This window comes from Phoca vitulina, unplaced genomic scaffold (genome assembly GCF_004348235.1).
Source record: "Phoca vitulina isolate PV1807 unplaced genomic scaffold, GSC_HSeal_1.0 scaffold13, whole genome shotgun sequence".
Lineage (NCBI taxonomy): Eukaryota > Metazoa > Chordata > Mammalia > Carnivora > Phocidae > Phoca > Phoca vitulina.
Window position 1 is genome coordinate 3,300,459 of NW_022589716.1, and position 25,163 is coordinate 3,325,621.

The 25,163-nt window shown below is 57.3% G+C and overlaps 2 protein-coding genes across 3 annotated transcripts in view; one reads left to right on the plus strand and one right to left on the minus strand.

Annotated features, from left to right (window-relative positions):
• Positions 1-22,908, plus strand: part of UPF1 (UPF1 RNA helicase and ATPase) — a 36,978-nt gene extending 14,070 nt beyond the window's left edge. The window contains exons 2-24 of one of the 2 annotated variants that reach the window (XM_032412439.1): positions 439-581; positions 2,237-2,326; positions 4,576-4,743; positions 5,089-5,269; positions 6,593-6,754; positions 7,408-7,525; positions 7,677-7,775; positions 8,263-8,371; positions 8,523-8,682; positions 8,796-8,914; positions 9,354-9,518; positions 9,620-9,734; positions 10,215-10,358; positions 11,016-11,229; positions 14,652-14,769; positions 15,146-15,302; positions 15,984-16,126; positions 17,279-17,453; positions 17,887-17,968; positions 19,356-19,517; positions 19,650-19,867; positions 20,196-20,318; positions 20,909-22,908. In XM_032412439.1, coding sequence (XP_032268330.1) covers positions 439-581; positions 2,237-2,326; positions 4,576-4,743; positions 5,089-5,269; positions 6,593-6,754; positions 7,408-7,525; positions 7,677-7,775; positions 8,263-8,371; positions 8,523-8,682; positions 8,796-8,914; positions 9,354-9,518; positions 9,620-9,734; positions 10,215-10,358; positions 11,016-11,229; positions 14,652-14,769; positions 15,146-15,302; positions 15,984-16,126; positions 17,279-17,453; positions 17,887-17,968; positions 19,356-19,517; positions 19,650-19,867; positions 20,196-20,315 — 3,162 coding nt within the window. In that variant the 3' untranslated portion in view covers positions 20,316-20,318; positions 20,909-22,908. Of the gene's footprint in view, positions 1-438; positions 582-2,236; positions 2,327-4,575; positions 4,744-5,088; positions 5,270-6,592; positions 6,755-7,407; positions 7,526-7,676; positions 7,776-8,262; positions 8,372-8,522; positions 8,683-8,795; positions 8,915-9,353; positions 9,519-9,619; positions 9,735-10,214; positions 10,359-11,015; positions 11,230-14,651; positions 14,770-15,145; positions 15,303-15,983; positions 16,127-17,278; positions 17,454-17,886; positions 17,969-19,355; positions 19,518-19,649; positions 19,868-20,195; positions 20,319-20,908 lie in introns of those variants that run through there. The other variant, XM_032412440.1, reaches the window with a different exon arrangement.
• Positions 22,909-23,152: 244 nt separating this feature from the next.
• Positions 23,153-24,982, minus strand: GDF1 (growth differentiation factor 1). The gene is made up of 2 exons (XM_032412471.1): positions 24,634-24,982; positions 23,153-23,995 (listed from the first exon to the last, which is right to left on the minus strand). The coding sequence occupies exons 1-2, from the start codon at positions 24,956-24,958 to the stop codon at positions 23,199-23,201; spliced, it is 1,122 nt and encodes a 373-aa protein (XP_032268362.1). The 5' UTR covers positions 24,959-24,982; the 3' UTR covers positions 23,153-23,198.
• Positions 24,983-25,163: the final 181 nt, after the last annotated feature.

A 25,163-nucleotide genomic window follows, 5' to 3' on the forward strand; every position in this document is an offset into this window, starting at 1 on the left:
CCCCTTGGGGGGTGTCCCCGCCCGTCCGCCGGGCTTACTCTCCCGCGCCCCCCCGAGGGTGCTGCCCGTTTTTTCGTAGGTCATCCACCCTGCCTCCTGCACCCCCCCCCCCCCCCCCCCCCCGTCATGGGAACGAAGCATCTTCTTCAGCATCCTGGTTTGGTCATGGCTCTGTGACCAGGTGGGGTTGGACCTGGATATGCAGGAGGCAGGGTGGATGACCTACGCCACCAGCACCCTGTTTTTGGCCAGGTAGGTTTAAGAGGGAGGTGGAGAGTGTGAAAAGTCCAATCAGAAGAAGCTGAACTCTCGAAGTGGAGAGCAGGCCAGCGCTTCATGGGAAGGTCGCCGTGGCTGCTCGTTTGGGGAGAACCCATGTGCCTCGTCTAAGGCCCGAGAGCTGCAGCCTTGCGTGGTAATGGTGCTATTCTGCTGTAGGTTGGTGGACCAGAGGGCATTCTGCAGAATGGGGCCGTGGATGACAGCGTGGCCAAGACCAGCCAGTTGTTGGCTGAGTTGAACTTTGAAGAAGATGAAGAAGATACTTACTACACGAAGGATCTCCCTGTGCATGCCTGCAGGTAAGTGCCGATGGCGGAGGCGCAGACTCACCTCCCAGAGCTCTTGCATTCTTGAGTGGGTTTGCTGGCTTTAGAAGCCCATCTAGGATGAGGGACTGTGACGTGGTATTACAAAATAAGGTTCTTCAGGCCAATGTATACATAGTCCTTGTTACTGGGCAGGAGGGTGGAATCAGCCCCCTCTGATACCCCTGATTCACCCAGAGGGTAGGGGAGAGGCTCCCCTTCTCTGCCTTCTCTCAGGTCCTGGTGGTTCCCGGTACCTGTCCCACTCACTCATTCAAAACGAACTCACATTTGGTGAGGACTTCGGTTCAGAGGGTAAACAGCAGCTAAGATTTCTTTTACAAAGAGATGATTGTAGGGTACTTTAAAATATCTGCCTCTCTGATGTGTTCAAAATTCCCGAAAAATTGGAATTGAATAGTCAGTGGATAGAACTGCTTTTGGCCAAATTTGGAATTCTCATCTAGAGCAGGACCCATCACTTGTATTTGGACCCTTAATATTGGACTTCTTACTTTTCTGTTACACGTACACAAGGAAATTGAAACCAAAAGAGATGAATTGATTTTGTTCAGGACACCTGGCCAGTCAGGGCCACTTTGGGCCTGGGCCATGACACTGTCTTGCTGGCCTCCCAGGCACACTGCCCCTCCGAAGTCTGTGCTCACCACAGGACAGAGTGCTGCTGCTTTCCCTGCTCTGTGGGGAGACTTTTTTTTTTTTAACTTTATTTTGGCTTTCTGTTTTTAACTTTATTTTGGCTCTTTTCTCAGTTGTTTAAAATTTTTTTACATATGTGTTAGTGATGTGTTAGTGTTCTGTTATCTACACATTTGCCGGTGAAGTGGTTCTAGTAAAGCTGCAGGTGCTTAATGTTTGCACACCCCCTCACCCGCCCAGCTGTCCGCATGGTGTGGGGTATTGGGGGACACGTTCTAGTGTCTGGAGTCTCCAGTCTCCAGTCTCTTGTCTGGAGCACGTTCTAGTTTGAGACTGAGGCTTGGCTTCATACACATTCAGAACTCTGTGGTGAGCCGGGTTTTGTTTTTGATGTGTTGATTTTCAGAAGAATGAGGCTGGGGGCTCTCTTGAGGTGCTTCTTGCAAGCTTGAGCTCAGTCTGTACCGCACCCGGAGACCCTCTGCTGCTGGGTCTGAGCTCCCGAGCGTTCCCGGGAGCATGGCGCCCTCTGCCGGAGAGTGGAGCGCCTTGGGAACGCAGTGTGGTCACAGCCTGACTCTTGTGTGCCCAGAGCCAGGGATGCTGATTTCCCTGCTTATAAGTCACGGTTTCTGAAACTTAAGGCCAAAGTGGGGTGGCTAGGGGTTGCTTTGGGGCATCAGACCTCTGTTGTTGGGTTCCCCTGGTACCTTCCACAGCTCTCATCCCCCACCTGGCAGGGGCTTTGCTGTTGCCTAGGGCCTCTCTCGGGAACCCCCACAGCACCCTGTACCCTTTCCCTGCATTTGCAGGGTCAGGAAGCCTCTGCAGTTTAGCTGATTGGATTTTGCTAGTGGGATCATTGGGTTTGAGTATGTGTTTAATGAAAAATTTAAAAATGTTGTAAGAGGAAAGAATTTTACATCCTGCCAAATTAAAACCAGAGAGAGACCTTCCAGCTTTAACTGTTGATGTTTTGACTTTTTTAGTTACTGCGGAATACACGATCCTGCTTGCGTGGTTTACTGTAACACCAGCAAGAAGTGGTTCTGTAACGGGCGTGGAAATACTTCTGGCAGGTAGATAATCAGACAGTGCATGTGTCTTTAATCAGTGCTGTGCTCAGATTTGTGTGTAAATTATGGAAATGTTGAAGCAAAAGCACAATATAAAATCACGCTAACAAACCTGGTTTTTTCCCTCCTCTGTGACTGGTTTAACTTGAAACAGATGGTGGTGTGTGAATGCCTTAATGTATTTACCCTTGATTTATTCTCTGTGGTTCTTTTTATTATGCAAGTAGGGTTGGCTTAATTCTCGTTCCCAGTTTTTATTTATATTTTCCTGCAAGATGAACTCCTGGCACGCCCGTTCATCTTCATTACTGGGTGCCTGAGGAGGATGTTCCCAAGACAGTAATGGGCATCCATGGGAGCCGCTTCCTGAGAAGGCTCCCTCTGGCCTTAGCTCATCGGAGCAGTCCTGAGGCTAATACGGGCCAGATCCTGAATCATCGGATTAAATTAAGTTCACTTGACCGTCGTCTCTGGGCTTCCCTTCCTGCTGTTGATCAGCAGCAGCTGTGACTGGGTCTCTTGTTTTGTGTTTTGTGTTTGGGGTGAGACCAGTTTTGTGCTGGTGCTTGGATTCCAGGGGAGGATCCAGTGCTGGTGGCTCCTCCAGAGCTGCCGTGGTGTGTGACAGCTCACGACACTGTCATGGAGAAGCAGAGCAGGGTCTTGTGGGATAGGGCTCCAGGCCGCCAGCAAGAAAGCAGCATCTTCCTGGGGCTCGTGTTTTGGAGACATACAGTGACAAAACCCCATAGGCAGGTTTATTTGCACAGAGCCCCCACCCTTCCTGTGTCTTCCACAGCTGCAGGCCAGGCCTCACCATCTCGTGCTGCCTGAGGATACAGTGGTCAGATCTCGTGTCATCTTAAAAGTTAGCAGTGCGAACTGGGATTCTGGGTGAGGCAAGAAAGTGGGCTGATGTTTAATTCTAAAGATTTGAAAGGAAAAGCATCTTCAGGGTAACCAGATTCATGTCCCATTTTCAGAATGTTCTGGGTAATTTCAGCATTACTATGTTTGCATTAGTTCCTCTCCTGCAGGAAAAGCAATTAAATAAAACTTCTTAGCTGGCAACCCCAGCTTCCGGTCAGCAGAGCCAAGATCAGGGAAGTGAGTGAAAGGCCTCTAAGAGAAAACAGACCCCATCAGCCAGCACTGAGTGTTTGTATGAGGCCAGATGGTAAAATGATGGGGCAGCCACTTGCCTTCAGGGAGCTTCCAGTATAATGGGGTGAGGTGGGTGTAGGAAAGACAAGAGGAAGTCAAGAGTCTGGTAAAATGCCCAGTTGTGACAGCTTCAGAAGAGTGGGCGCTTTGTGGGTGCCGAGAGTGGTGACAGCTGGTTAGATGATCTGACTGGCTTCATGGGTTAGAATGGGCCAGAGGGGGTTAGAATGTGGCGTCTGAGCCGAAGCTTGCAACAGAAGGGGTTTCCCCGAGGTCGGGGAGGGCGGTGGCCAGGCAGGCTGGATGCCTGGCGGGCGTGCTAGGCGTCTGACAGAGCCGCAGCAAGGCTGCAGGTAGCTGGGAGAGCCTAAGGCAGAGCCAGGCGCCACCCGTGGGCCCCACGCGAGGCTGGCTTGTTTTGGGGCAGCGTTTGCAAGCCCTGGGTGTAAGTGAGCTGTGTCCCGGAAGTGGGAGGGACAGCAGAGTCCTGGCCACGCGGCGGTAAGGAAAGAGCCGAGACAGCGGGGTTTCAGACAGTTCAGAACCGGCCCTCCGCTTCCTGAGAGTAGCCCTGAGCCCCGCTGCTCAGTATTTTTTACTGTCCTCAGGTTTCTAATACGGTTGGTTATCAAGTTTCCTGGCCTGCAGCAAATTAGGAGGGGCTGTTGCTCCTGAAAGCAGGCACAGGGGCCCGGAGAGGCGACTTTGAAAGCGGGGGCAGCAGCCGAGGAGCCTCAGCAAGTGGAGAGGAGCCGTGGAAGCGGCAGGCCGCCTACCTTGCCGTAGGTTCATTCAGGCCCTGTCCGTAGGATTTCAGAAAGCAGGAACTAAAAGAAAGAAGCAAGAACTATGTGAAACGTGTTAGGAGCGTTTTCCTTAAAGGCTGTTCAAGTCGGATTGATTTTTGTGCTCAGTGGGGAGCCAATTCAGGGGCGGGCTGGTCCCCCGGGATGCCAGATGGATGAGGTGTGACCGCCCCTGCTAATGGACTGTGAACGGTACCGGAACTTTTAACGGGGGGCTCGACAATTGGAAGTGGTGAAAAGCCAAACTTTGGGTGTTAACTATTTATCATTTCCTGGTTTCAGCCACATTGTAAATCACCTCGTGAGGGCAAAATGCAAAGAGGTGACTCTGCACAAGGATGGGCCCCTGGGGGAGACAGTTCTGGAGTGTTACAACTGTGGCTGCCGAAATGTCTTCCTCCTCGGCTTCATCCCTGCCAAGGCTGACTCGGTAGTGGTGCTGCTGTGCAGGTGAGGGCGGGGGCGGGGCACTCAGCCCAAGTGGCCGGTTCTGCCCATTAGAGAGGTGTGAGGATGTTTGGGGGCTGGGGCTAGTTAGAGAACTGGGAATGCTGAGTAACTCTTTTGGGGTGTGTTCTGGTTAAATCATAAAAAGAATTCTGTAAAAACAGTGTTAGGAGTTTTAAGAGTTCAGAGCTCAAGTGCATGGGGAGAGGCAATGTATTACCAACAATTTAAAGGTAATATGATCACATAGTAAAATGCAGGGAACGTCACTTGGGGATGAAAGGTAAGGCTTGTGGGCGGAGGTCATCATCCTCACCTGGGCTCTCCCTGCCCTTGGTGTTTTTGTAGGCAGCCCTGCGCCAGTCAGAGCAGCCTCAAGGACATCAACTGGGACAGCTCCCAGTGGCAGCCCCTGATCCAGGACCGTTGCTTCCTCTCTTGGCTGGTCAAGATCCCTTCTGAGCAGGAGCAGCTGCGGGCCCGGCAGATCACCGCCCAGCAGATCAACAAGCTGGAGGAGCTCTGGAAGGTGAGGGCCTGCTGAGAATGCAAATCTGCCTCAGCACGGTTCTTGTCCAGGGAGAGCTGCTGGGAGTGTCTTCAAAACAGGAGATTCTGGAAGGAACTTGAGGGAGAGACTGCAGTCTCTACCTGGAATGGCCCTTTGGTGGAATCCCACACGCACCTCCTGCCAGGCCTCTAGGAAAGGACAGCTCCAGTTGTTGGAATTTTTCTTTTGTTGCAGAGGGCGAGGGCGAGGGTGAGGGTGGGTGGTGGGAAGGAGGAAGGTCAGAACTGGCTGTAGGCGGCTGAGGGTGCACATGGCAGGAGGAGCCAGGCCTGGGGAGACAGGACTGTGAGGGTGCTGTAAGACCTCGTTGGGCTTGTGACGTGTCTCAGCCAGGGTAACACCAGGCCAGGGGTGAATGTCCAGGGGAAAAGGGATCCAGGTCACAAAGGTCAGAGAAGCAGGGCCTACCGCAGCTGGATGAGTGAAGGGGAGGGGCTTCCAGGTTGGGTGGTGGGGTGCCTGCCCTGCCTGACAGACCCAGTTCTCCAGGAAGCCCTTCTCTGGTTCTGGCCGTTCAGCTTTTATGATAAAGTTTTAGTAATTGGGCTATAAATTTTAATTAGGTGCCCATATAATCCAGAATCTTAAATGTGAGTTTATTTTCAATTTGCGTGCAAGTCAGAATATTTCTCAAGTATCATCTAGCAAGGTACCCTTCTGCTTCGACTTTTGGATGGCCAGAACTCTTTCACCTTTCCCGTTTATAGCCACACAGCCCAGATACCATTCTGTCCCTGCCAGGGAGGAGTGTGTCGCCCCTGTCGGTGCAGCACAGGGTCAGGAGGAAATTGGGGGGTTGGTGGGGGGAAGAAGGGCCTCCCCTTCTATTTACACAAGCAGAGAACTAGTGGTCTTCCTGGCAGCCCGAAAGAGGTATTCTCTCTTTGAGTTTAGGGGCTAGGCGTTGGTTGGCGAATGAAGCCATTAGGTGGTACAGGCGTGTCGGGCTGTGCACCTGATGCGTGAGGTGTCCTCCCCAGTGTTCACCCTGTCGGTGTGGCCCTGGGCAGGGCAGGGTTAGGGGCAGTGGCTGAAGGGTGAGCAAAGACCCAGGCCAGTGTCCACCTCCCCGTGCCACATACACTTCCCCGTACGAGAACTGTCCTCGGGGGGGGGGGGACACCACCAACCACCGGTGCCCTCTGTATGACGGGCCGACATCGGCTCGTTCTGAGAGGTGACGGATAGGCCTTGTTCTTCTAGTGACTAGTGATCCCGCGTGTAGTTCCTTTCGTCTGTAGGCGAAAATGGGGAAGAACCGGCGCGGTCCTTGTCTTCTAGGAAAACCCTTCTGCCACCTTGGAGGACCTGGAGAAGCCAGGCGTGGACGAGGAGCCGCAGCACGTCCTCCTGCGGTACGAGGACGCCTACCAGTACCAGAACATATTCGGCCCTCTGGTCAAGCTGGAGGCCGACTACGATAAGAAACTGAAAGAGTCCCAGGTGATGTGGTGTGTGCAGGAGGGTTTCGGTCGTTTTAACACAGCCTCTCTCCTAAGGTCTGGGGAGGGCGGTTTCCTGTGCAAACTGCGGACGCTGCCGCGGCCTGAGGCGCGGTGCCTGGAGAGACGGACGGCGGACTGAGGGCAGGCGAGGGAGTGACCCTTGGGCACAGCCCGGTCGCTCAGAGCTGGACACCGGCCTGAGTGTTTTCTGATTTAAAAGCCAACAAAAATCCCTCCCGGTCGCGGTCGCGGCCTTTGCCCACGGCTACGAGCGTCAGAACCGAGGAGCCCGTGGCGCACGGAGGGCACCCCTGTGCCGGTCCCGCGAAGATCACCTCGAGGAGGCGGGAGCGCCGACGGCCGGCCGCCAGCTTCCTTCTCCCTCCGCAGTTCACAGAGAAGCCGCCTCCGAGAGCAGACGTCGTGTGGGGGTCTCCTGGTCATCCTGAGCGGGGTCTAGGGGTCCTAATGGCTTTTCTCCCGGACGTGCCCTTGTTGGTGTCGCAGGCTGTTGGGTGCTGCGCACGGCACGCTGACGTCACAGCTCGTAAGGTCGCCGTAGGGCACACACCTGTGGAAACGCAGACACGAGGAGTCCAGGGCCGTGTCTGTGTCTCAGGCTAACAGGGCTCTTATTTTTCATGTGCTCAGACTCAAGATAACATCACGGTCAGGTGGGACCTGGGCCTTAACAAGAAGAGAATCGCCTACTTCACTTTGCCCAAGACTGACTCTGGTAATGAGGATTTAGTCATAATTTGGTTAAGAGGTGATTTTAAGTTTTAAAATATTTGTGACCATAAGTAGCATAAAATTCCTAGTTTCACCCTTGTAAAGTGTCCCTTAATTTGAACTCTTCATGATGGCAGCCTCGGCACGTGTTGAAAGCGCTAACTTTCTTGCTGTCTTTTCTCTGTAAGACATGCGGCTCATGCAGGGGGATGAGATATGCCTGAGGTACAAAGGGGATCTGGCACCCCTGTGGAAGGGGATCGGCCATGTCATCAAGGTCCCTGATAGTATCCTTTGTGTAAAGACGGGTGAGCTCGTCCTGAGCACGGGCGGCCTGTGTGGGGATCGCTGCAGGTGGAGGAGAGGGCGTTGTGGGCGGCCACACTGGGGGGCCCCTCCGAGTGGTGTTTGCCACTGAGTCCTTTCTTCACTTGTACTCGGAGGTGCACCATGTGTATCAAACTGATCAAAGAGCTGCCCAGCCTGAAGCCAGGGTGCTCCCAGCTCTGCGCCCCAGGGCTCTGGCGGCTCAGCCTGACCCCCGGCCGGCGTGCTCCATGCTGGGCGCTGCCCGGGCGCTCACAGGGAGGGCGTGGGAGCTGGCAGCAGGGGCCCCGACACCGGGCCAGCATCTGGCGGTGAGCACGGGCCGGGCGGGCTGAGTCTTCTGTGTTTGGCGCAGAGGAGGGTCTTTTTCCTCAGTCGCCAAATGAAGGCTCCTCAGAAAGGTAAACTCAGCTTTTGACAACGATGAAACTTAACTCAGCGGCACAGATTATGGCGACGAGATCGCCATTGAGCTTCGGAGCAGTGTGGGTGCGCCTGTGGAGGTGACTCACAACTTCCAGGTGGATTTCGTGTGGAAGTCAACCTCGTTTGATAGGTACGTCCACCTTGTCCCTGCCCGCGCCACTGCATCTGCTCTGGGGTGCCCCACCGCCTCCGGCATCTGGATGATTCTCCTCACTCGCGAGGGCCAGGCTTCACCGCTCCATGGTCGTGTGCATGCCGCTGACCCCGAGCTTGCCTTCCAGGATGCAGAGTGCGCTGAAAACGTTTGCCGTGGATGAGACCTCTGTCTCGGGCTACATCTACCACAAGCTGCTCGGTCACGAGGTGGAGGATGTGATCATCAAGTGCCAGCTGCCGAAGCGCTTCACGGCACAGGGGCTCCCCGACCTCAACCATTCGCAGGTTCTCACCCCTTCTGGGGGATAGAAGGGGCCTGGCCGGCAGAGCCTGCTTGGGTGGGTGGCCCCCCACTCCCCGGGGGTGGCTGCAGCCTAACGACTGCCTGTTATCCGAAGGTTTACGCTGTCAAGACTGTGCTGCAGAGACCGCTGAGCCTGATCCAGGGACCACCAGGCACGGGGAAGACGGTGACCTCTGCCACCATCGTCTACCACCTTGCTCGGCAGGGCAATGGGTAGGGCTCGGCACGGCCCCGGCACTGTGTGTTCTACGTTATTTGTATGTGATCTGGTCTCCGTGGTTGCTTCTCACAAGCAAGCCTGCTGCTCTGGTGGAGGCAGCCGTGGGGCGGTGGGTCAGCGTGTCCCGAGTGTCGGGCCTGTGCGCGTCGCAGAGCTTTCAGAGTCTTTACGGTGCGGACCCTGGAGGGTGAGGAGGCAAGATTCACTTAGTAGCGTTGCTGTACGTGAGAAGTGTGAAAACCAGCTGGGAACAGGAAGCTCCAGACCAGTTGGATTTTAGCTCCTTCAGCTTTGTTCACTCACTTTAGTCCTAGATCCCCAGTGGGGAGGTGCTCCACTGCCTAGGATTCAGAACGACAGTCCTGGCAGTGAGCGTTTCCTGAACTTCCTCTGGCTGAGCTCTGAGATGTTTGTTCGCCTTGTGTGTTGAAGGCCTGTGCTCGTCTGTGCTCCGAGTAACATAGCTGTGGATCAGCTGACTGAGAAGATCCACCAGACTGGGCTGAAAGTCGTGCGGCTCTGCGCGAAGAGCCGCGAGGCCATTGACTCCCCAGTGTCCTTCCTGGCCCTGCACAACCAGATCAGGAATATGGATAGGTGGGTGTTGGGTAGCCTGCCTCGAGCGCAGCATGTCTCCCGTGCGCGGTCCCTGGCGACGCGTGGCTCCCGTGCCTGCTGACGTGTTGCCATGCTTCCAGCATGCCGGAGCTGCAGAAGCTACAGCAGCTGAAGGACGAGACGGGGGAGCTGTCCTCTGCTGACGAGAAGCGGTACCGGGCCCTGAAGCGCACCGCCGAGAGGGAGCTGCTCATGGTGAGCTCTTAACCTCTGGGCCGTTTGGCCCCGTGTGGCCGTGGGACCTGTTGCAGTATGCGGAGCATGGCGTGGAACCTTTACATCAGTTTAGTTTGCTTTTGAGAAAGAACTTCGATACCTCCCGTATTTGCCTTCTCAGTGGTTGTACATCTTGGCCTGGAGGTGGGTCTGGAACACTCCCCTGCTCTTTTATAACAGACAAGGTTTCTCCAGCTCAGCACTGCCTCTCAGAGGCTGTCTTGAGGCACAGAACCACATCTGTGCTGAGAGGTTTTTGTGATGAAGCATGATCACTTAGGGTCTCAAAAGGTAGTGCCGCTGCAGCCTGGACGTAGATGCGTCCCCCAGGTGGGACAGCGGCCTGTGTCCGTAGGTGTCGGGGAGGGTGCCAGTCAGTGTCCTGTTCCGCCTGCCCTTTGGGGCCTGGTAGCATTTACCGTGCAGGTTCCCTGATGCCTTGCCTGCTCTCGTCTCTAGAATGCAGATGTCATCTGCTGCACGTGTGTGGGTGCAGGGGACCCGAGGCTCGCCAAGATGCAGTTCCGTTCCATTTTAATTGATGAGAGCACCCAGGCCACCGAACCAGAGTGCATGGTCCCTGTGGTCCTTGGCGCCAAGCAGGTGGGCCATTCACTGTCGTCCTGTTTGAAAACCAGTGTGTGTTCTCTTGTTCCAGTTCCGTGTCATTCTCAGTGCTGGGGGTTCGTTTCTGATAATGCTCTGTAATGCCGTGTGATGTCCTGGCAGAGCAGAGGGGTGCCCAGCGGGCTCATTGAGTGGTTCTTGGAAGGATGGGTGCCACACAGAGCACCTCTTGTGGGTCCTGAGTGCAAGTCTGTGTGTTTCATATATAGGTTTCCCCCACTATCTGAAAGTGAAACACTGCTTTGAAACCTCTTACAAGCCAAAATGGGATAAAGCGAAGAATATCCCTACTTTCTGAAAGTTCCTATTACACCACCTTGCTTTTACAAAAGACCTACGTTAGTACCTGTTTTTGACAACCAAAAGAAATCTGAAGAGGGTTTTTGCTTTTACAACAAAAGCCATTACCTCTAACGTAGGTCTTCCATAAAAGAGCAGTGACATGACACGAACTTATTTAGGAAAGCTGGATGCCTCTATGTGGTGGGCAGTGTCCTGTGCTGGTCGCCTCTTCCTGGTTGAATTCATGTGGCTGGGTGGTTGTATAACACCAGGGCCCCTTGGTGCCCCATGAGTGGACGTCTGTGCGGTTTCACACCTGAGCTCCTCACCTGTGTGGGCCTCTCGCCACAGCTCATCCTCGTGGGTGACCACTGTCAGCTGGGCCCCGTGGTGATGTGCAAGAAGGCAGCCAAGGCCGGACTATCTCAGTCACTCTTCGAGCGCCTGGTGGTGCTGGGCATCCGTCCCATCCGCCTGCAGGTCCAGTATCGGATGCACCCTGCGCTCAGCGCCTTCCCATCCAACATCTTCTACGAGGGCTCTCTCCAGAATGGCGTCACTGCAGGTAGTGCTCAGCCCAGAGTGGGGGGCCTGGAGGGAGTGCAGCCTGGGGAGATGAAACCTGTTGTCACGGCCTAAGCGGCCTTACGTGGTGATCACTTACGTGTAGGGGGCACCTCAGAGAGGTACAGTGGTCTGCGGGACGGCATGTCCACTCTGGAGTGTGGGACATCCTTGGCCTGTGGGCAGGGGGGAGCTTGTCCTTGTAAAATGCAGGGTCACTCCATGAGAATTCACGCTGGGGGCCTGTCACACGGTGGACAGAACAGGAGGTGGCTGAGCCGACCGTGCCTCCCACCCCTCACGCTGGTGCCCCCACACCGCGGGCCCTGCGGCTTCACAGGACTGAGGCCAGAACTACTCTCATAGTAACACTGAGGGATCGTGTGCCCTTTTGCCATGCGGACGCTCGTGCTGAGGGTACAGAAACAACCCTGGAGGGCTGGCTGGTGCCTTGACATGAGTGGGGACAGTGCTGCCAGACTGCCATGTGTCGTCACCAGCACATGCTTGCAGCGGGCAAGACCCTGAATGCATCAGTGGAGAGTACTCACTTTACTAGCCCCTTGGGTGCCCATCTGTATGACCCTGTGCGTGACGAGGTAGGGAGTTCTGAGACACTTGGGGTGTGGTAGGTGCTTTTAAAAGGATTCAGGGACACAGTATGGTCGGTCATTCAGACTGGGGTTGAGTTCAGCAGTGCTTTGCCAGAAATGATCAAAGTGAGTCAGCCCATGGCTTCAAGGAAAACAATTGACAGTATTTATCTCCAGTGATAAAACCTGAGGATTCAAAATGAAAATCAGAATTTTGGAAAACTCATGTCCCTAATCTGGGCTGACCAAGTCTTTCCAATGCTGAGTGGCTTTTCTGGTGGGATCTATGGTGGTGACAAATGTCCGTGAGGCGTGCGAGTCTTTGGGAGCTCTGCTTGACTTGGTGAGCAAGTACTTCCCATTCTGATGGCCAGCAAGGGCGTTACAAAGTCAGAGGCCGTCCTAAGGGCAGGGCAGAAGAGAAAAGCCAGCATCACAAACCTGCAGGGTGACCTCCTGTCCAGCTTTGGTCTGGAATCGGTCAAAACCCCACAGTTGTGGGGAAAGTTATAAAACACTCTTCCCTTTTCCAACGATGTGCATCTGTGACGCCCAATCGTCCTACTGCAAGGGCTGATGGGAGACTGAGCACAGAAGCAGAGTCAGCCACGGTCCTAACTGAGTTGCAGAAACTCGAGAGATACATATTTTAGTGGGAAATGTTATTTTTTATAAAATATGTTTTTGGCTGATTATTATTATTATTATTTTTTTTTTTTTTAAAGATTTTATTTATTTGACAGAGAGAGTGAGAGAGCACAAGCAGGGGGAAGCAGTAGAAGGAGAGGGAGAAGCAGGCTTCCCGCGGAGCAGGGAGCCCGATGCGGGGCTCGATCCCAGGACCCTGGGATCATGACCTGAGCCGAAGGCAGACGCTTAACCGACTGAGCCACCCAGGCACCCCTTGGCTGATTATTTTTAAAGGAATTCATAAATATTTTATGTTTCTAGGTTTTAAAATACAACAAATGTCAGTAGATGCAAGCTATGCAAATGGTAGCTGCTTGGATTCCTCAACTTTTTAGGCTGTACAAGGGGTCCTGAGACTGGCGTTCTTAATGTCCGGTTAATGCCAGCAGCCTGCCATGTCGGCCTTGCCCGGCCCGCCGTCTGGGTGAGACGGAGGCCGAGTGCCCGCCTGGCCCGGCCGTGCAGCCGCGGTGTCGTGCGGCCCTGGGGGTTGATGGCACAGTTACCATCACCATCACCGTGACACTTAGAACAGTGCTGGTCCATTGGGGGGTGGGGCGAGGAAAGGCCAGGCCACAAGGAGCTTGTTTGCCATTTGACACTAGTTGGGAAAGCCACCGCTTAGCACCGATTCTGGCCCTTGCCGGCCCTGCTCTGCCTTCCTCGTGGCGGCGGCTCTGGGGGGCAGGGAGCCGTAGTGCTGGTGGTTCCCTGCAGTGTCCTGCGTGCCCGGCACGTGGTCAGCACCCAGTAAGTTACGTACGTGTATGTGTATATATATGTCTTTTTTTTTTTTTTTTTCCATTCAAAGATTTATTTATTTTAGAGAGAGTGAAAGTGAGCACGAGCGGGAGGGGCAGGGAGAGGGAAGAGAGAATCTGAAGCAGATTCCACGCTGAGCACAGAGCCCAACACGGGGGGCTTCATCTCTTGACCCTGAGATCATGACCTGAGCGGACGCCAGGAGTCGGACACTTAATTGACTGTGCCACCTAGGTGCCCTGAATACATATTTTTTAATTTTTCATTAAAGTGTAAAGAAGTGCCCAAATCCTGTGTTCAGCTTGGTGAGTCTTCTCTAAGTGAACACACCTGTGTAATTAGTATCTGAACCCAGAACACAGCCTGAGCAGCTCCCAGGAGCCCCCTTGAGCCCCGAGGTGGCCCCTGCCCAAGGCGGTGCTGGCACCCACCCAGACTCCCTCTTGGGGTAGCCTGACATTAGCTGGGGCAGGAGCCTTATAGACCAGCCCTGCCCCACCGCCCGCAGTGGGCAAACGTTTGCCGGCAGCCCCTGGGCTAATGCGCCACTGAGCTAGCCAGTTGGCTACTGCCCTCGCGGGAAGGATGGAGATGGATGTGGCCTCTTTCTCAGCTTGACATAAAGTGGATCATTGATGTTAGGCTGTTTTGATGCAAAAATGCCATTTTTCTCATGCTGATCTGTTGATTAGATGCAGCTCCAAAATTCCCAAAGGGGTGAGTGGGGCGTGTGAATGGATGAGCTAATTTTTTAAATTATAAGGAAATAAATGCACAGGGCCCAGAATAGCCAAGGTGAACATGAAGAGCCCAGTGGAGGTGGTGGCTTACACTACCACATGTCTTGAGTTACTGTAGAACTGCAGTTGCCAGGGTACTGTGGGCATGGTGCCCCAGGTAGAATCCAAAGGCAGGCCCACCTGTCCGTAGGCTTTGGTCTGTGACAGGATGAGATTGACTCAACAGTGTCATCCACAAAAGCCAGTTGGAGGGACTTATGGGTCCTTTAAGGCACCACAGTAAAACTTCTAGAAGAAAACAGAGTATCCTTGTGACCCTGGGGTAGGCCATGGAAAGCACCAGCCGGTGAGATAATGTTCAATGAGTGAGCCAGCTTTGTGCACCGGGCAGCTGGGTGTTGGTATGTGCAGCTTCCCTTCATCCGAGGCGTTTTGGGGCAGTGGAACCCGCTCCAGCGGCCTCCTCGGGGCCCTGTTGACCAGGGTCTCTTGCCCGAAGCCTGCTGTTAACTGCTCTAGCACAGGCCTCTGCCTGTGACGGCCCGGTCTCTGTGTTGCCCCATCGGCACTCAGTCAAGGTAGGCTGTGGCTTTTTTCTCTAATGGGTAGTGTTGCCTCTTTTCCCTCCCTGGTGACAGCGGACCGAGTGAAGAAGGGGTTTGACTTCCAGTGGCCCCAACCTGATAAGCCGATGTTCTTCTACGTGACCCAGGGCCAAGAGGAGATCGCCAGCTCAGGCACCTCCTACCTGAACAGGTAAGCAGAGACTCGCCCTCGGCATCCGCAGGCTTCAGTGGCAGCTTGGCACTACGTTTTCTACCGCGGTGCTGAAGCTTTTCCTCGCCCTCCTCGTCCCCATTCTGTGTGGACACCTAAACCAACAGCGTATTTCCACCTTGCATCTTCAGTGTGGGTTCTTCTATTGAGCAGATACTGCTAAGCCCACGTGTGAGCCTGTCCCGTCCCCTGTGACTCCCTTGGTAAATGATGGGGAGCCTGGCCGTGGGCGCAGCGGGTAAGGCCTTCTCAGGGCTGCCCCGGAGGTGGAGCCGGCCCTGCACCTCCCACAGGCTCCAGCCTTGGTCTCGGGCCCGCGGGGGCAGCCCAGGAGCTGAAAGGTGGGTTTCCTTAGGACGGAAGCTGCCAACGTGGAGAAGATCACCACGAAGTTGTTGAAGGCGGGCGCCAAGCCTGACCAGATCGGCATCATCACCCCGTACGAGGGCCAGCGCTCCTACCTGGTGCAGTACATGCAGTTCAGCGGCTCCCTGCACACCAAGCTCTACCAGGTGCGCGCACCCACTCGGGCCTGCCGGCTCCCCCTGCCTGGCCTGCGGCTGTGCGGGCACCGGCCTGCGAGGGCGCGCGTTCCTTCAGGCTTTTCTCAGGATAGTTTTCAGAGCTAAACTGAAAATAATTCTAAGTCGAACCATACGGTGTGATTACGAGGCAGCCTTACAGTGCGTGTTACGTAGTCATGAAAATGTGATTCACCCCTGTGTCCTTGCCTGGATGATATGTCCAGGATGTGTGTGCTGAAAGGGTGCGGGACAACGTCATTCTTTATCTCTGCGGAAATGAACCAAAATGCAAAGTAGCAACTGAGTGAGGATGACAGGTGGTCTCTATTTTGTTAACTTGGGTCCAGTCTAAGGTCTTTTATGGCAAGCACACATGCTTTTATTATTGGGAAACAAATTGCCACAGTTAAAAAGGCAGCTGAAGCACAGGAAGGCCAGGAGAGTGGGGCTGGGGACCGGGAAGGCCCAGTGGGAGCAGGCCCAGCCAGAGGGGCTCCGTCCTTGCTGTCCGGAGGGGCAGCGAGCAGGTGGGTGGCATGGGGGTGCTCTGCAGGCTTCAGGTCCCAGGCTCCTTGGTGGGATTGGACAGTGCACCTCAACAACGTTCCCACAGTCTGAGGGTCCTTGAAGGCAGCCAGCTGGCTGACTGTGACCGTGTGTCCCTTGTAGGAGGTGGAGATTGCCAGCGTGGACGCATTCCAGGGGCGAGAGAAGGACTTCATCATCCTTTCCTGTGTGCGAGCCAACGAGCACCAAGGCATCGGATTTTTAAACGACCCCAGGCGACTTAATGTGGCCCTGACCAGAGCGAGGTACAGAGGACTGTGTCCCGCTGGCCTTGCTGACGGCAGGTGCCTCCCTCCTGCCGTGGGAGTTCTTCAGAGGGACTTTCCCTTAGAGTCTGGAGCTGGGAGGGTCCGCCCAAGAGCTGCTCCCTGCCTGGATCGCCTCTTTGGTTCTTCTCCTTGCCCCACACCTGAACCTTGGGCTGCACTTGGGGCGAGACTGGGCTTCGCCAGCACCAGAGGTCAGAGCGCTCCCAAGCAGCAGTTTAGAGAGAATGCCTCCCCATGAGATGCCTTTGTTTCATGTCCTGGTGGGTTTGTGTGGCCTCAGTTTTGTGGGAAGGGTCATCTAGGCCCTTTTGACCTAAGAAACCCACTAGTGCAGGTTGTATCCACGTGGAGACATTTAACCCTGAATCTTATCTTTTGGTCTTGTCTACCTTTTTGGCCCTAGAATGTAATGTTTTTTTGAAATAATGATAGAGGGGACCCAGAGAATAAGGTGTCTCTTTGTCACCTTTGAGTAAAACCAGACTGCAGCTGCCCCCGTATCAGCCGGAAGTCAGGCTCGCTTCACACATTGGTTCCTTGCCCTGTCAGGACATGTTGCTTGTTATCTGTTACCACCTCCCCCCTTTCTAAGGTGCTGTCTTGTTTGGTGGCCAGCACTGGGGCACGGGGGTCCTGAAACAGCTCGGTGGGGTGAGCGTCCACCAGAGAAGCCAGTCCCCGGCTTGGTCATTGAGGTCTGTGCCCTGGCCTATCGGGGTTCCCGAGGCCGCGGAGCCTGCTGGGGCTGACCTCCCAGGAGGCCGACCCGTGGCTGCAAACAAGGAGACTCATCTGAGCTCCTCTGCTCACGGAGGGGTTTTGATGTCTGGGCTCCTCAGAAATTGTCTGCAGATACACCCAGTGCACTGTGGGCAGCTTGCGTAGCGGGCTTCAGTGCCAGGTCACCGTGACCAGCGGTATGCCCTTCTGTCCCCGGCACTCAGCGGTGGGCGCTGTCATGGGCAGGCTGGGCGTTGGGGCAGGGAGGCAGACAGGGTGCCCGGAGAACGGCCCGTCACCTTGGATATGGATTTTGAGTTTTTGTTCAGTCTTGCTTATTGTGTTACATGGTGTTCCACTCACCATGCAGAGCCCCAAACACCATGTTTTTGTGCCCACACCTTGCAGGTATGGGGTCATTATTGTGGGCAACCCAAAGGCCCTGTCCAAGCAGCCGCTCTGGAACCACCTGCTGAACTACTACAAGGAGCAGAAGGTGCTGGTGGAGGGGCCCCTGAACAACCTGCGGGAGAGCCTCATGCAGTTCAGCAAGCCCAGGAAGCTGGTCAACACCATCAACCCGGTGAGCGGCGGCGGGTGGGGTGGCAGGAACATAGGGCCGGGCTGCGGGTCGCGGCGTGTGGCAGTGGGTGGCGGCCGGTGCGAGCTGAGTTGTCACAGAGCTCCTCTGCCCCACCTCTCCAAGCTTTTCCACTTGGCTTTTTGGGATGCAAAGTCACGGGTGGCGCCCAGGAGTTGGACACAGGCAGTTAGGAAACCCTGTGAACCCAGGGTGCTCTGGGGGACCTAGAAGCTGTGGTGCTGCTTGAGGTGAAGCCCGAAGACAGTTCGTGCAGCATCAAAGGCCAGGTCCGTGGAGGAGGGGCGGGCAAGGCCCAGAGCCCACCAGTCAGCAAGCCTCAGGGTCGGCCTAGGCGTGGCCTGGCCCTCAGATCTTGAGAGAGTTGTTCTTGTGTCAAGGTGGTAAATTCCTCACCTATCTGAACTCTTTGCAGGGAGCCCGCTTCATGACAACAGCCATGTATGATGCTCGGGAGGCCATTATCCCAGGATCGGTCTATGATCGGAGCAGCCAGGGTGAGTCTGCGGGGGACCATGCGGGCCCTGTGGGTGTTGATCATTCCCACGCCTGCAGCTTTTGGCCCTGTCACTCCTGGGGTCACCTCCCAAGCCTCAGTCCGCAGAAGCTTGCCTGACAGTTCCTTCTCACCTTCTTTTGTCTGAAATGAAAGAATTGGTCTTTGCCAGTGTCTAAATACACATTTTTAAAAAATATCACAGGTCTGCTTATGGAGGGTTGCAAGCAAATACTGTAGCTCTTCCTGTTTGCTCCTGGGCCCCAGGCCACGGTGTTCCCCTCCCCCAGCCCCTGCCCTTTGCCCACTCAGTGGGAGGGGCACCACTGCAGCTCCTCCAGGCCGCCCACAGTCTCGGTTCCGGTTTCGCCGGTCTTCCAGTTTCTGCTTGCTCTCTCAGACCGCTCTCCTGTGTAGGGTCTCTGTCCTGAAGCTGAGCATTACCCCTGCTGTGTGCAACAGCCCCTCTTGCCGGAGCCAGCATCTGGATGGTTCCCATTCATCCCCCAGATCCCTGCCTCCTGGGACCCTTCCCCGCACCAGCCTCTACAGAGGGTGACTGGCTCACCCAGGTGCTTGGTGCCACACACCCGCATTTTACACTGAGCTTCGTCCCCTCGTGAGCTCACTGGCCATCCTGGGGCCGGGTGCACCCCAGCAGTTCCTCTCACGTGTGAAGTGAGCAAGCCCCCGCTTTCCTTGCTTGCCCAGTATTCTCCTGGTTGTTGGCTCAAGTGACAAATCTCATTGCCACATCCAGTGAGTTGCCATGTAGGGTGCTCTGGGTCCATCTTTCATCCTTGAGCTCACCGTGGGCCCAGCTAAGGCTCTCGGCCCTTGGGGGCAGACCAGAAGGCTGTGCTGTCATGCCTTGGCTCCCTTTGAGTTCCCAGGCCCTGGGGCAGCTCTGTGCAGATTGGGGTATGCCTAGCCTGGGGGGTACCTGGGGGCCTTCATTTTCAGTGGGATCCACTGGTCTGTTCAGTCAGGTGTTTTCTTGCTTTTGGTGGTCATGGTAGAGAGAGGGGGTGCGGGTAATACGAGCATAGAATTTTATCCACAAAGAACTTTTTTTTTTCAATTGGAAATGCAACGTAGCTTCAATCTTTTGGGTGCTTGTAGGCCAGGGATTCTCCAAATACCCTGGGAGAAAAGGCTTGTTCCCAGGAGCCAGCCCCAGGGAGGCTCTCAAGAGTGGGGGTCGAGTGGTGAAATTCTGTATCACCCAGGTGGCTTTGCTGTCAGGCTGCCCCGAGGAACGCTGTGGCACTCGGAGCAGCGGCAGGATGCGAGTGACATTCCAGCCACTCCAGCTGCCATTGGCGGGGCAGGCAGCAGGCTTGTTGGGATGTGGCAGTGACGCCTGCCATCCACCTTGTGTCTTGCAGGCCGGCCCTCAAACATGTACTTCCAGACCCACGACCAGATCGGCATGATCAGTGCAGGCCCCAGCCATGTGGCCGCCATGAACATTCCCATCCCCTTCAACCTCGTCATGCCCCCCATGCCCCCACCAGGGTATTTTGGACAAGCGAACGGGCCAGCAGCAGGTGAGCACCAGGCGGCAGCATGTTGGAAAAAGCACGTTGGCGTTGGAGTTTGTTCAAGTCTGGGCTTTGGGCAGCTGGGCTTGTCGGTCGGGTGCAGATCTCCTTCAAGGAACCTGGACTGCTGTCTTTCAGGCCGGGGTACCCCAAAAGGCAAGACTGGTCGTGGGGGGCGCCAGAAGAACCGCTTTGGGCTCCCTGGACCCAGCCAGACGAATCTCCCCAACAGCCAGGCCAGCCAGGACGTGGCATCCCAGCCATTCTCCCAGGGCGCCCTGACCCAGGGCTACATCTCCATGAGCCAGCCCTCCCAGATGAGCCAGCCTGGCCTCTCCCAGCCCGAGCTGTCCCAGGTGAGCCGGCGGCAGGGAGGTCAGGACAGCTGGGACTGACCCCCCATACTCACCCCTGCAGACCTGAGCATGGCTCCGCTTGGCCTTCTGCATAGGTCCGCTCTCAGCAGGGGGGCTGGGGGGCTTAAAGCATCAGCTTCCCGATGCAGTCTTAGGCAGCTGGCCTGGGTGACCTGTGTCCGATGGTGAGGTAACCAGTGTGGGTCTCCTGCTACTTAGGCTTTAGAACCGGGTTTTCCAGATCCTTCTCTGGGGCAGGTACTTGAGGCTGGAAGGACGTGAGCACATCCTCCAAGTGGATGCTTATCTCCCCAACTTTGTTTTTCAGGACAGTTACCTTGGCGATGAGTTTAAGTCACAGATCGATGTGGCGCTGTCGCAAGACTCCACGTACCAAGGGGAGCGGGCCTACCAGCACGGCGGAGTGACAGGGCTGTCCCAGTACTAGAAGGCAAGCTGACCCCTGCAGGAGGTCGTCTTCATCGGGATCTGGACTTGATGGGAAATCAGGGAAATGTGTGGTAGGGGTCTCAAGTCCCCAAGAGGCCAGCTTGTCCTGTGGCCGGCCATTTTGGCTCCTGTGCATCTGCTCGTGGTGACGGGGATAGGAGCTTCATACCCAGCTCCCTGCGTGGTGGTCCTTGCCTGAGAGAGTTCTAGGACTCCATGAGGAAGGGGTGGGCGTGGGAGTCCTGTCCCAGCTACACGGGGCTCCTCTGCACCAGGGGCTTCGGGGGGCCGCTAAGACCCTGACATAGGGCTCCCCTGAATGTGGCGTGACCAGAGCTGGTGAGCCTGGGCCCGGGTCCCCTCCCTGTGTGTGTGCTGGGTGAGCGGGGTGCTAGTGCCGCTGGCAGAAGGGCCCCTTAACTCTCGGCTTCCTTCTCCTTGGCGTGGGGAGTCACTGGTGCGGGCATCCGCCCAGCCTCCGACGTTCCATTTCACAAGCGCACGGTGGGGTGAGGGGAGGAGCCCTGCACCTTCAGGGTGGGGGGTCCCCGAGCTGCTCTGATGGCCCTCTGCCCTCCTCCCTCCCTGCAGGTGGCAGCGGAAGAGCTAAGCTATGTGGCTTAGTCCATCAGCATCTTATTCTGGGTAATAAAAAATAAAAATAAATGGATACCTGTTTTCCACTGCTAAAACTGAAGCACCACTGTGAGCAACAGGAGAGGGAGAGGAGCACCCGAGGGAGAGAGGAGCCCGAGACCGAGCGAGCGCCCACTGCTGGCCCGCGGCGGCGAGGAGAAGGAGAAGGGAGAGCGGGAGGCGGGCGGCCGCGGAGGACCGTCCGCCAGCGAGCCCTGCCAGGCTGCCCCGCTCGCCAAGGAGGCCCAGCGCTCGCCGCGTGCACACCTGGGTCTGCGACCAGGGCGGAGGGAGGCACACCCTCATCTCAGAGTAGCCCTTTCCTCTGTTCTTTTCTTTCTGTTTCTCTTTTATTGAAAGGGGACTACGTTTTAGCAGGAAAAACTTCGCATTTCTGTGCCGAGCAGGCTCCTTGCCGGGGCGGCCGTGCTGGGAGAGCCCCGCGGAGGTGTGGGTTCTGTCCACACCAGCTCTGCATCGGCCCTGGTCACGCTGCCTGTGTTCTAAGAGGGTTTCATTTGAAGAAAACACGGTGTTTGGGGTTTTTCTGTTTGTTTTTTAAAGATTCTTTCAAATGAGTACTGAAAAATATACTTTCCTGAGTTTGTCTCTCAAATCTTAGTGGTGGACCTGGGAGATGTGAGAAGCTTCCAGAAACGAAGTTTAAACAAGCCAACACATCTCAAGATTAGGATCAACACCTGTGACGGGATCGCGAGGAGAAATTTTGTTTTCAGTTTTAGCTTCCAGCGGCTTCTCCCTGCACGTCAGGGCGGTGAGAGAGCACGGTCTCGTCCCGGGCCAGGCAGCCCCACGGTGTCTCCGCCGGACTCTGAGAAGCCAAGTGCTTCCCGCGCGCCGCGGACTCGTGCCCCACCCACCCCGGGACGGGCCTTGGGCAGGACTGGCTGTGTGAGGCCAGAGGGTGGGGAGGTGGCTTCTTCCCCGGGGTCCTTCCTGAGGATTTGGTGGAAGACAGCCGCCAAGAGGACCCATCCCCAGGGAGGCGCCCACAGTGCCCGTGGCTGGTTGGACATGCCGAGCGCCCCACCTGCCTTGTTCTCTACCCCACCCTCCAGGTTGGGAGACCTACCTGTGGGTACGGCTGTGATGGGGTGGGGTGATTTCTGCTTTTTTGGGGAAAAGAAGTTTCAGAAATAAGTTGGTTCTACGCCGAAGGGGCTTGGAGCAGTTTGTCACATCAGCTAGTAGAGGGGGCTTCTATCTGGTGGGGTCTGGGCCACAACTCCAGAAGTTACTGTAGCTGGGAGAGCCACCCCCAGCTCCTTGCACACCACCGTGGGGGTGGTAGTCTCCCTGACAACCACCTACTTGGGGACCATCCCCTGCCTACCCAGGCCCTAGTGACCCTGACCACACACACCCCCCGCCCCCCCAGCGTCCCCGTCCCTGTGAGGCTGACACTGGCCCTTATCAAAGCCTCCAGATTCCAGCTTGTACTTGGGAGACGGGGACACACAGGCCACTTTCCTTCTGGCTAGGCCTCTTATTTATTACCATTGCTGTAGGGCTTTCGGTTTCCCCCTTCTTTTGGTAGGCCACATAGAGGCGTAGAGTTTGGATAGGTTTCCGCTCTGACCCCTTGTGCGACACCCCGTGGGCAACCTGTGCCCACCCGCCCGCCCTGTTCTGTTCCTTGGAATGCTTTGCCTCTGCTTTGTGCTGTTTGCTTTGTTCTCCACCTTCATAGCAGCAGTTATTGTTTTCCAAATTGAGGAGCAGCATCTGTACCAAGGCAATGTAACTTTTGATTTCTGGTCGATTTGTTTTAAGCTCTATTGTCACCAATAAAATCTTAATAAACAGTTCTTGTGTTCACACGGGGGCAGATGAACTGCAGGGAGATGGCAGAGCTCCTGGTCTGGGGGCCTGGCTTTTTGGAAACCTTGAGGTCGCCTGGACGGCAAAGCTGAGAATGGCTAGATGATCAGCATGGCAGGGACTGGGGGGGGGGGGGGGGAGCGGGGGGAGTGACCAAGGCCCCTGCATTGGGCAGTGCCTGGGCCTGCTGTGGGCAGCTCCCAGGCTCTTGGGCAGGTTAGCTGTTGGGCTACCTGGAGATTGGGATGTAGGACCCCAGCCCTGGGAGAGCTGAGCAGGTGGCGTCACTGGGGGTCACTGTCCCACCACCTTGGCTGCTTCCTCTCCCGTCCCCAGGCGACCAGACGGGAGACAGGGGAGCGGACCACGCAATGTTTATTGTCTGGGCCCCCATCTGGCCCCGTCAACGGCAGCCACACTCGTCCACCACCATGTCCTCGTAGTGCCGCAGGACCACGTTGTCGCTGTTGTCGAAGAAGAGCACGGAGATGGGCGACAGGCGCGCGGGCACGCAGCAGGGCAGGCCGCCGGCGCCGGGGGCAGCCGCGTGCATGAGCGCGCGCAGCACGGCGTGGTTGAGTGGGGCCGTCCCGCCGGGGCCCGACAGCGCGGCGGGCAGCGCGCACTGGCCCTGGCAGTAGTTGGCCAGGAAGCCGCGCGGCGCGATGACCCAGCGGTGCCAGCCCACCTCGCGGAAGCTCACGTAGAGCCGCCTCGTGCGACACGCGCCCCCGGGGCTGCCGCCCACTGCGGGCTCGGCTTCGCGCCGCGGCCGGGCCAGCGGGTGGCACAGGCGCGGGTCGAGGGTCACCAGCAGCAGCGAGGCCTCGGCCAGGTGCGCGCAGCCGGCGGGGGCCCGGGGGAGCAGCGCCAGCGCCAGGCGGAGGCTGCGCGGCGCGGACGCGTTGCGGGGCCAGGCGGCGCCCAGCAGCTCGGCGCGCACCGGCGTTCGCAGGGTGGGCACCGCCTGACGGAGCAGCACCGGCCCGGCGCCCGCGCCCGCGCCCGCGCCCGCGCCCTCCGCCGCCTGCGTTATGCTCAGCTCCCAGCCGAACGGCGCCTCCGCCGCCGCGAAGCGCAGCTCCAGGCGGGCTCGGCTCGGGCGCTCTGCGGGTTCCACGGCCGCGAGATCGAAGACGACGGTCCACTCAGGGCACTGCCCCGCGGCCCGTGCGGGCTCCGGGGGTCGGGTGGGCGCACCTGGGGAGGCAGGGAGAGGGCTGGGCTCGCGCTGCGCCCCCGCGCCCTGCCTGGCCTCCCCGCGAGGGGGTTTCTGCTGCGGACGGGGAAAGGTGAGCGCCTGGGGCTGGGGGCGCCAACTGTTGGAAGGCGTCAAATGGTGTTAAGTGGCGCGCGGGGCGGGGGAGGGGGCGGGGAGTGAGGGAGTGGGGGCAGGGCATCGCTTGCAAGTAAGAGGAGGCCCGGCCCTGTGCAGGGCGGCCTGCTGGCGGGACCCAGCCAGGGCTAGAGATGAACGGATGCCTGGGGCCGGTGGGGAGGCGATGCTGGAGAGGTGGTATCTGCAGGAAAGGCATCAAATGGTGTGAAACAGCGGGGGGAACGAGCGGAGAGTGGGGGCAGGGCTTCAGCTGCAAGCTAGGGGCCTTGCCCCGTGCAAGGGAGCCTGGCCGTGGGACCACTCCAGCCGGTCCCCGCAGGTGCCCACGGGGAAGAGCCCATGGAGTGCGGGGGGCCAGGTTGCTCGTGGGCTGGACGGGACGGGTGGGGACATTCGGAGCCGCTCTGGCTTCCCCCACGCGGCGCTGGAGGCTCGTGGCGGGGGCGCACAGCGGGGTCCAGCCTCCCCGACACACGCCCCCAGCGCAGGCCCCACTCACCGCGGTCCGGGATGTGGCGCACGATGTTTCCGGCGACCCCCAGCTCCTCCACGTGGCACGGTCTCAGGGTGGTCCCCTGGGGCGTCCGCCGCGGGCCCACCCTGGCCTCCTGGGGGTCCCGGTGGCGGAAGAGGCGCCACATGACGGGGGGTACGGGCCGGGGCGTGGGGGCGCCCCGGTGCACGTCGGGCAGCCCGAGAGCCTGGAGCAGAGCGGCGGCGGGGCCCGGGGGCGCTGGGGCGCGCGTTGGGGGCGGTGAGGGCAGCAGCAGGGCCAGGAGGAGGAAAAGGACGCGGCGGCCAGGACGGCGGCGCGGCGGTGGCATCTTCCTCGCTGGCGGCGGCCGGACGAGTGCTCAGGAGCCGCCGGGCACCCTCGACTTGCAGGCTGGGGGCGGGGCCGAGGTCCCTGGAGGGGCCTGGACGGAGGTCTGGGGCTGGGCGGGGTCAGGGTCCCGGGGGACGTGGCCGCGGTCCTGAAGCCGGACGGGGGTAGACCCCGGGGGCGGGGCAGGAGTCCAGGGGGAGGTG

Bases quoted from the DNA above. Each gene is read 5' to 3' on its own strand.
- GDF1 (XM_032412471.1), bottom strand. From the start codon at position 24,958: ATGCCACCGCCGCGCCGCCGTCCTGGCCGCCGCGTCCTTTTCCTCCTC. The intron at 23,996-24,633 runs GTGAGTGGGGCC...CTGCCTCCCCAG, and splicing joins GCGCCACATCCCGGACCGCG to GTGCGCCCACCCGACCCCCG.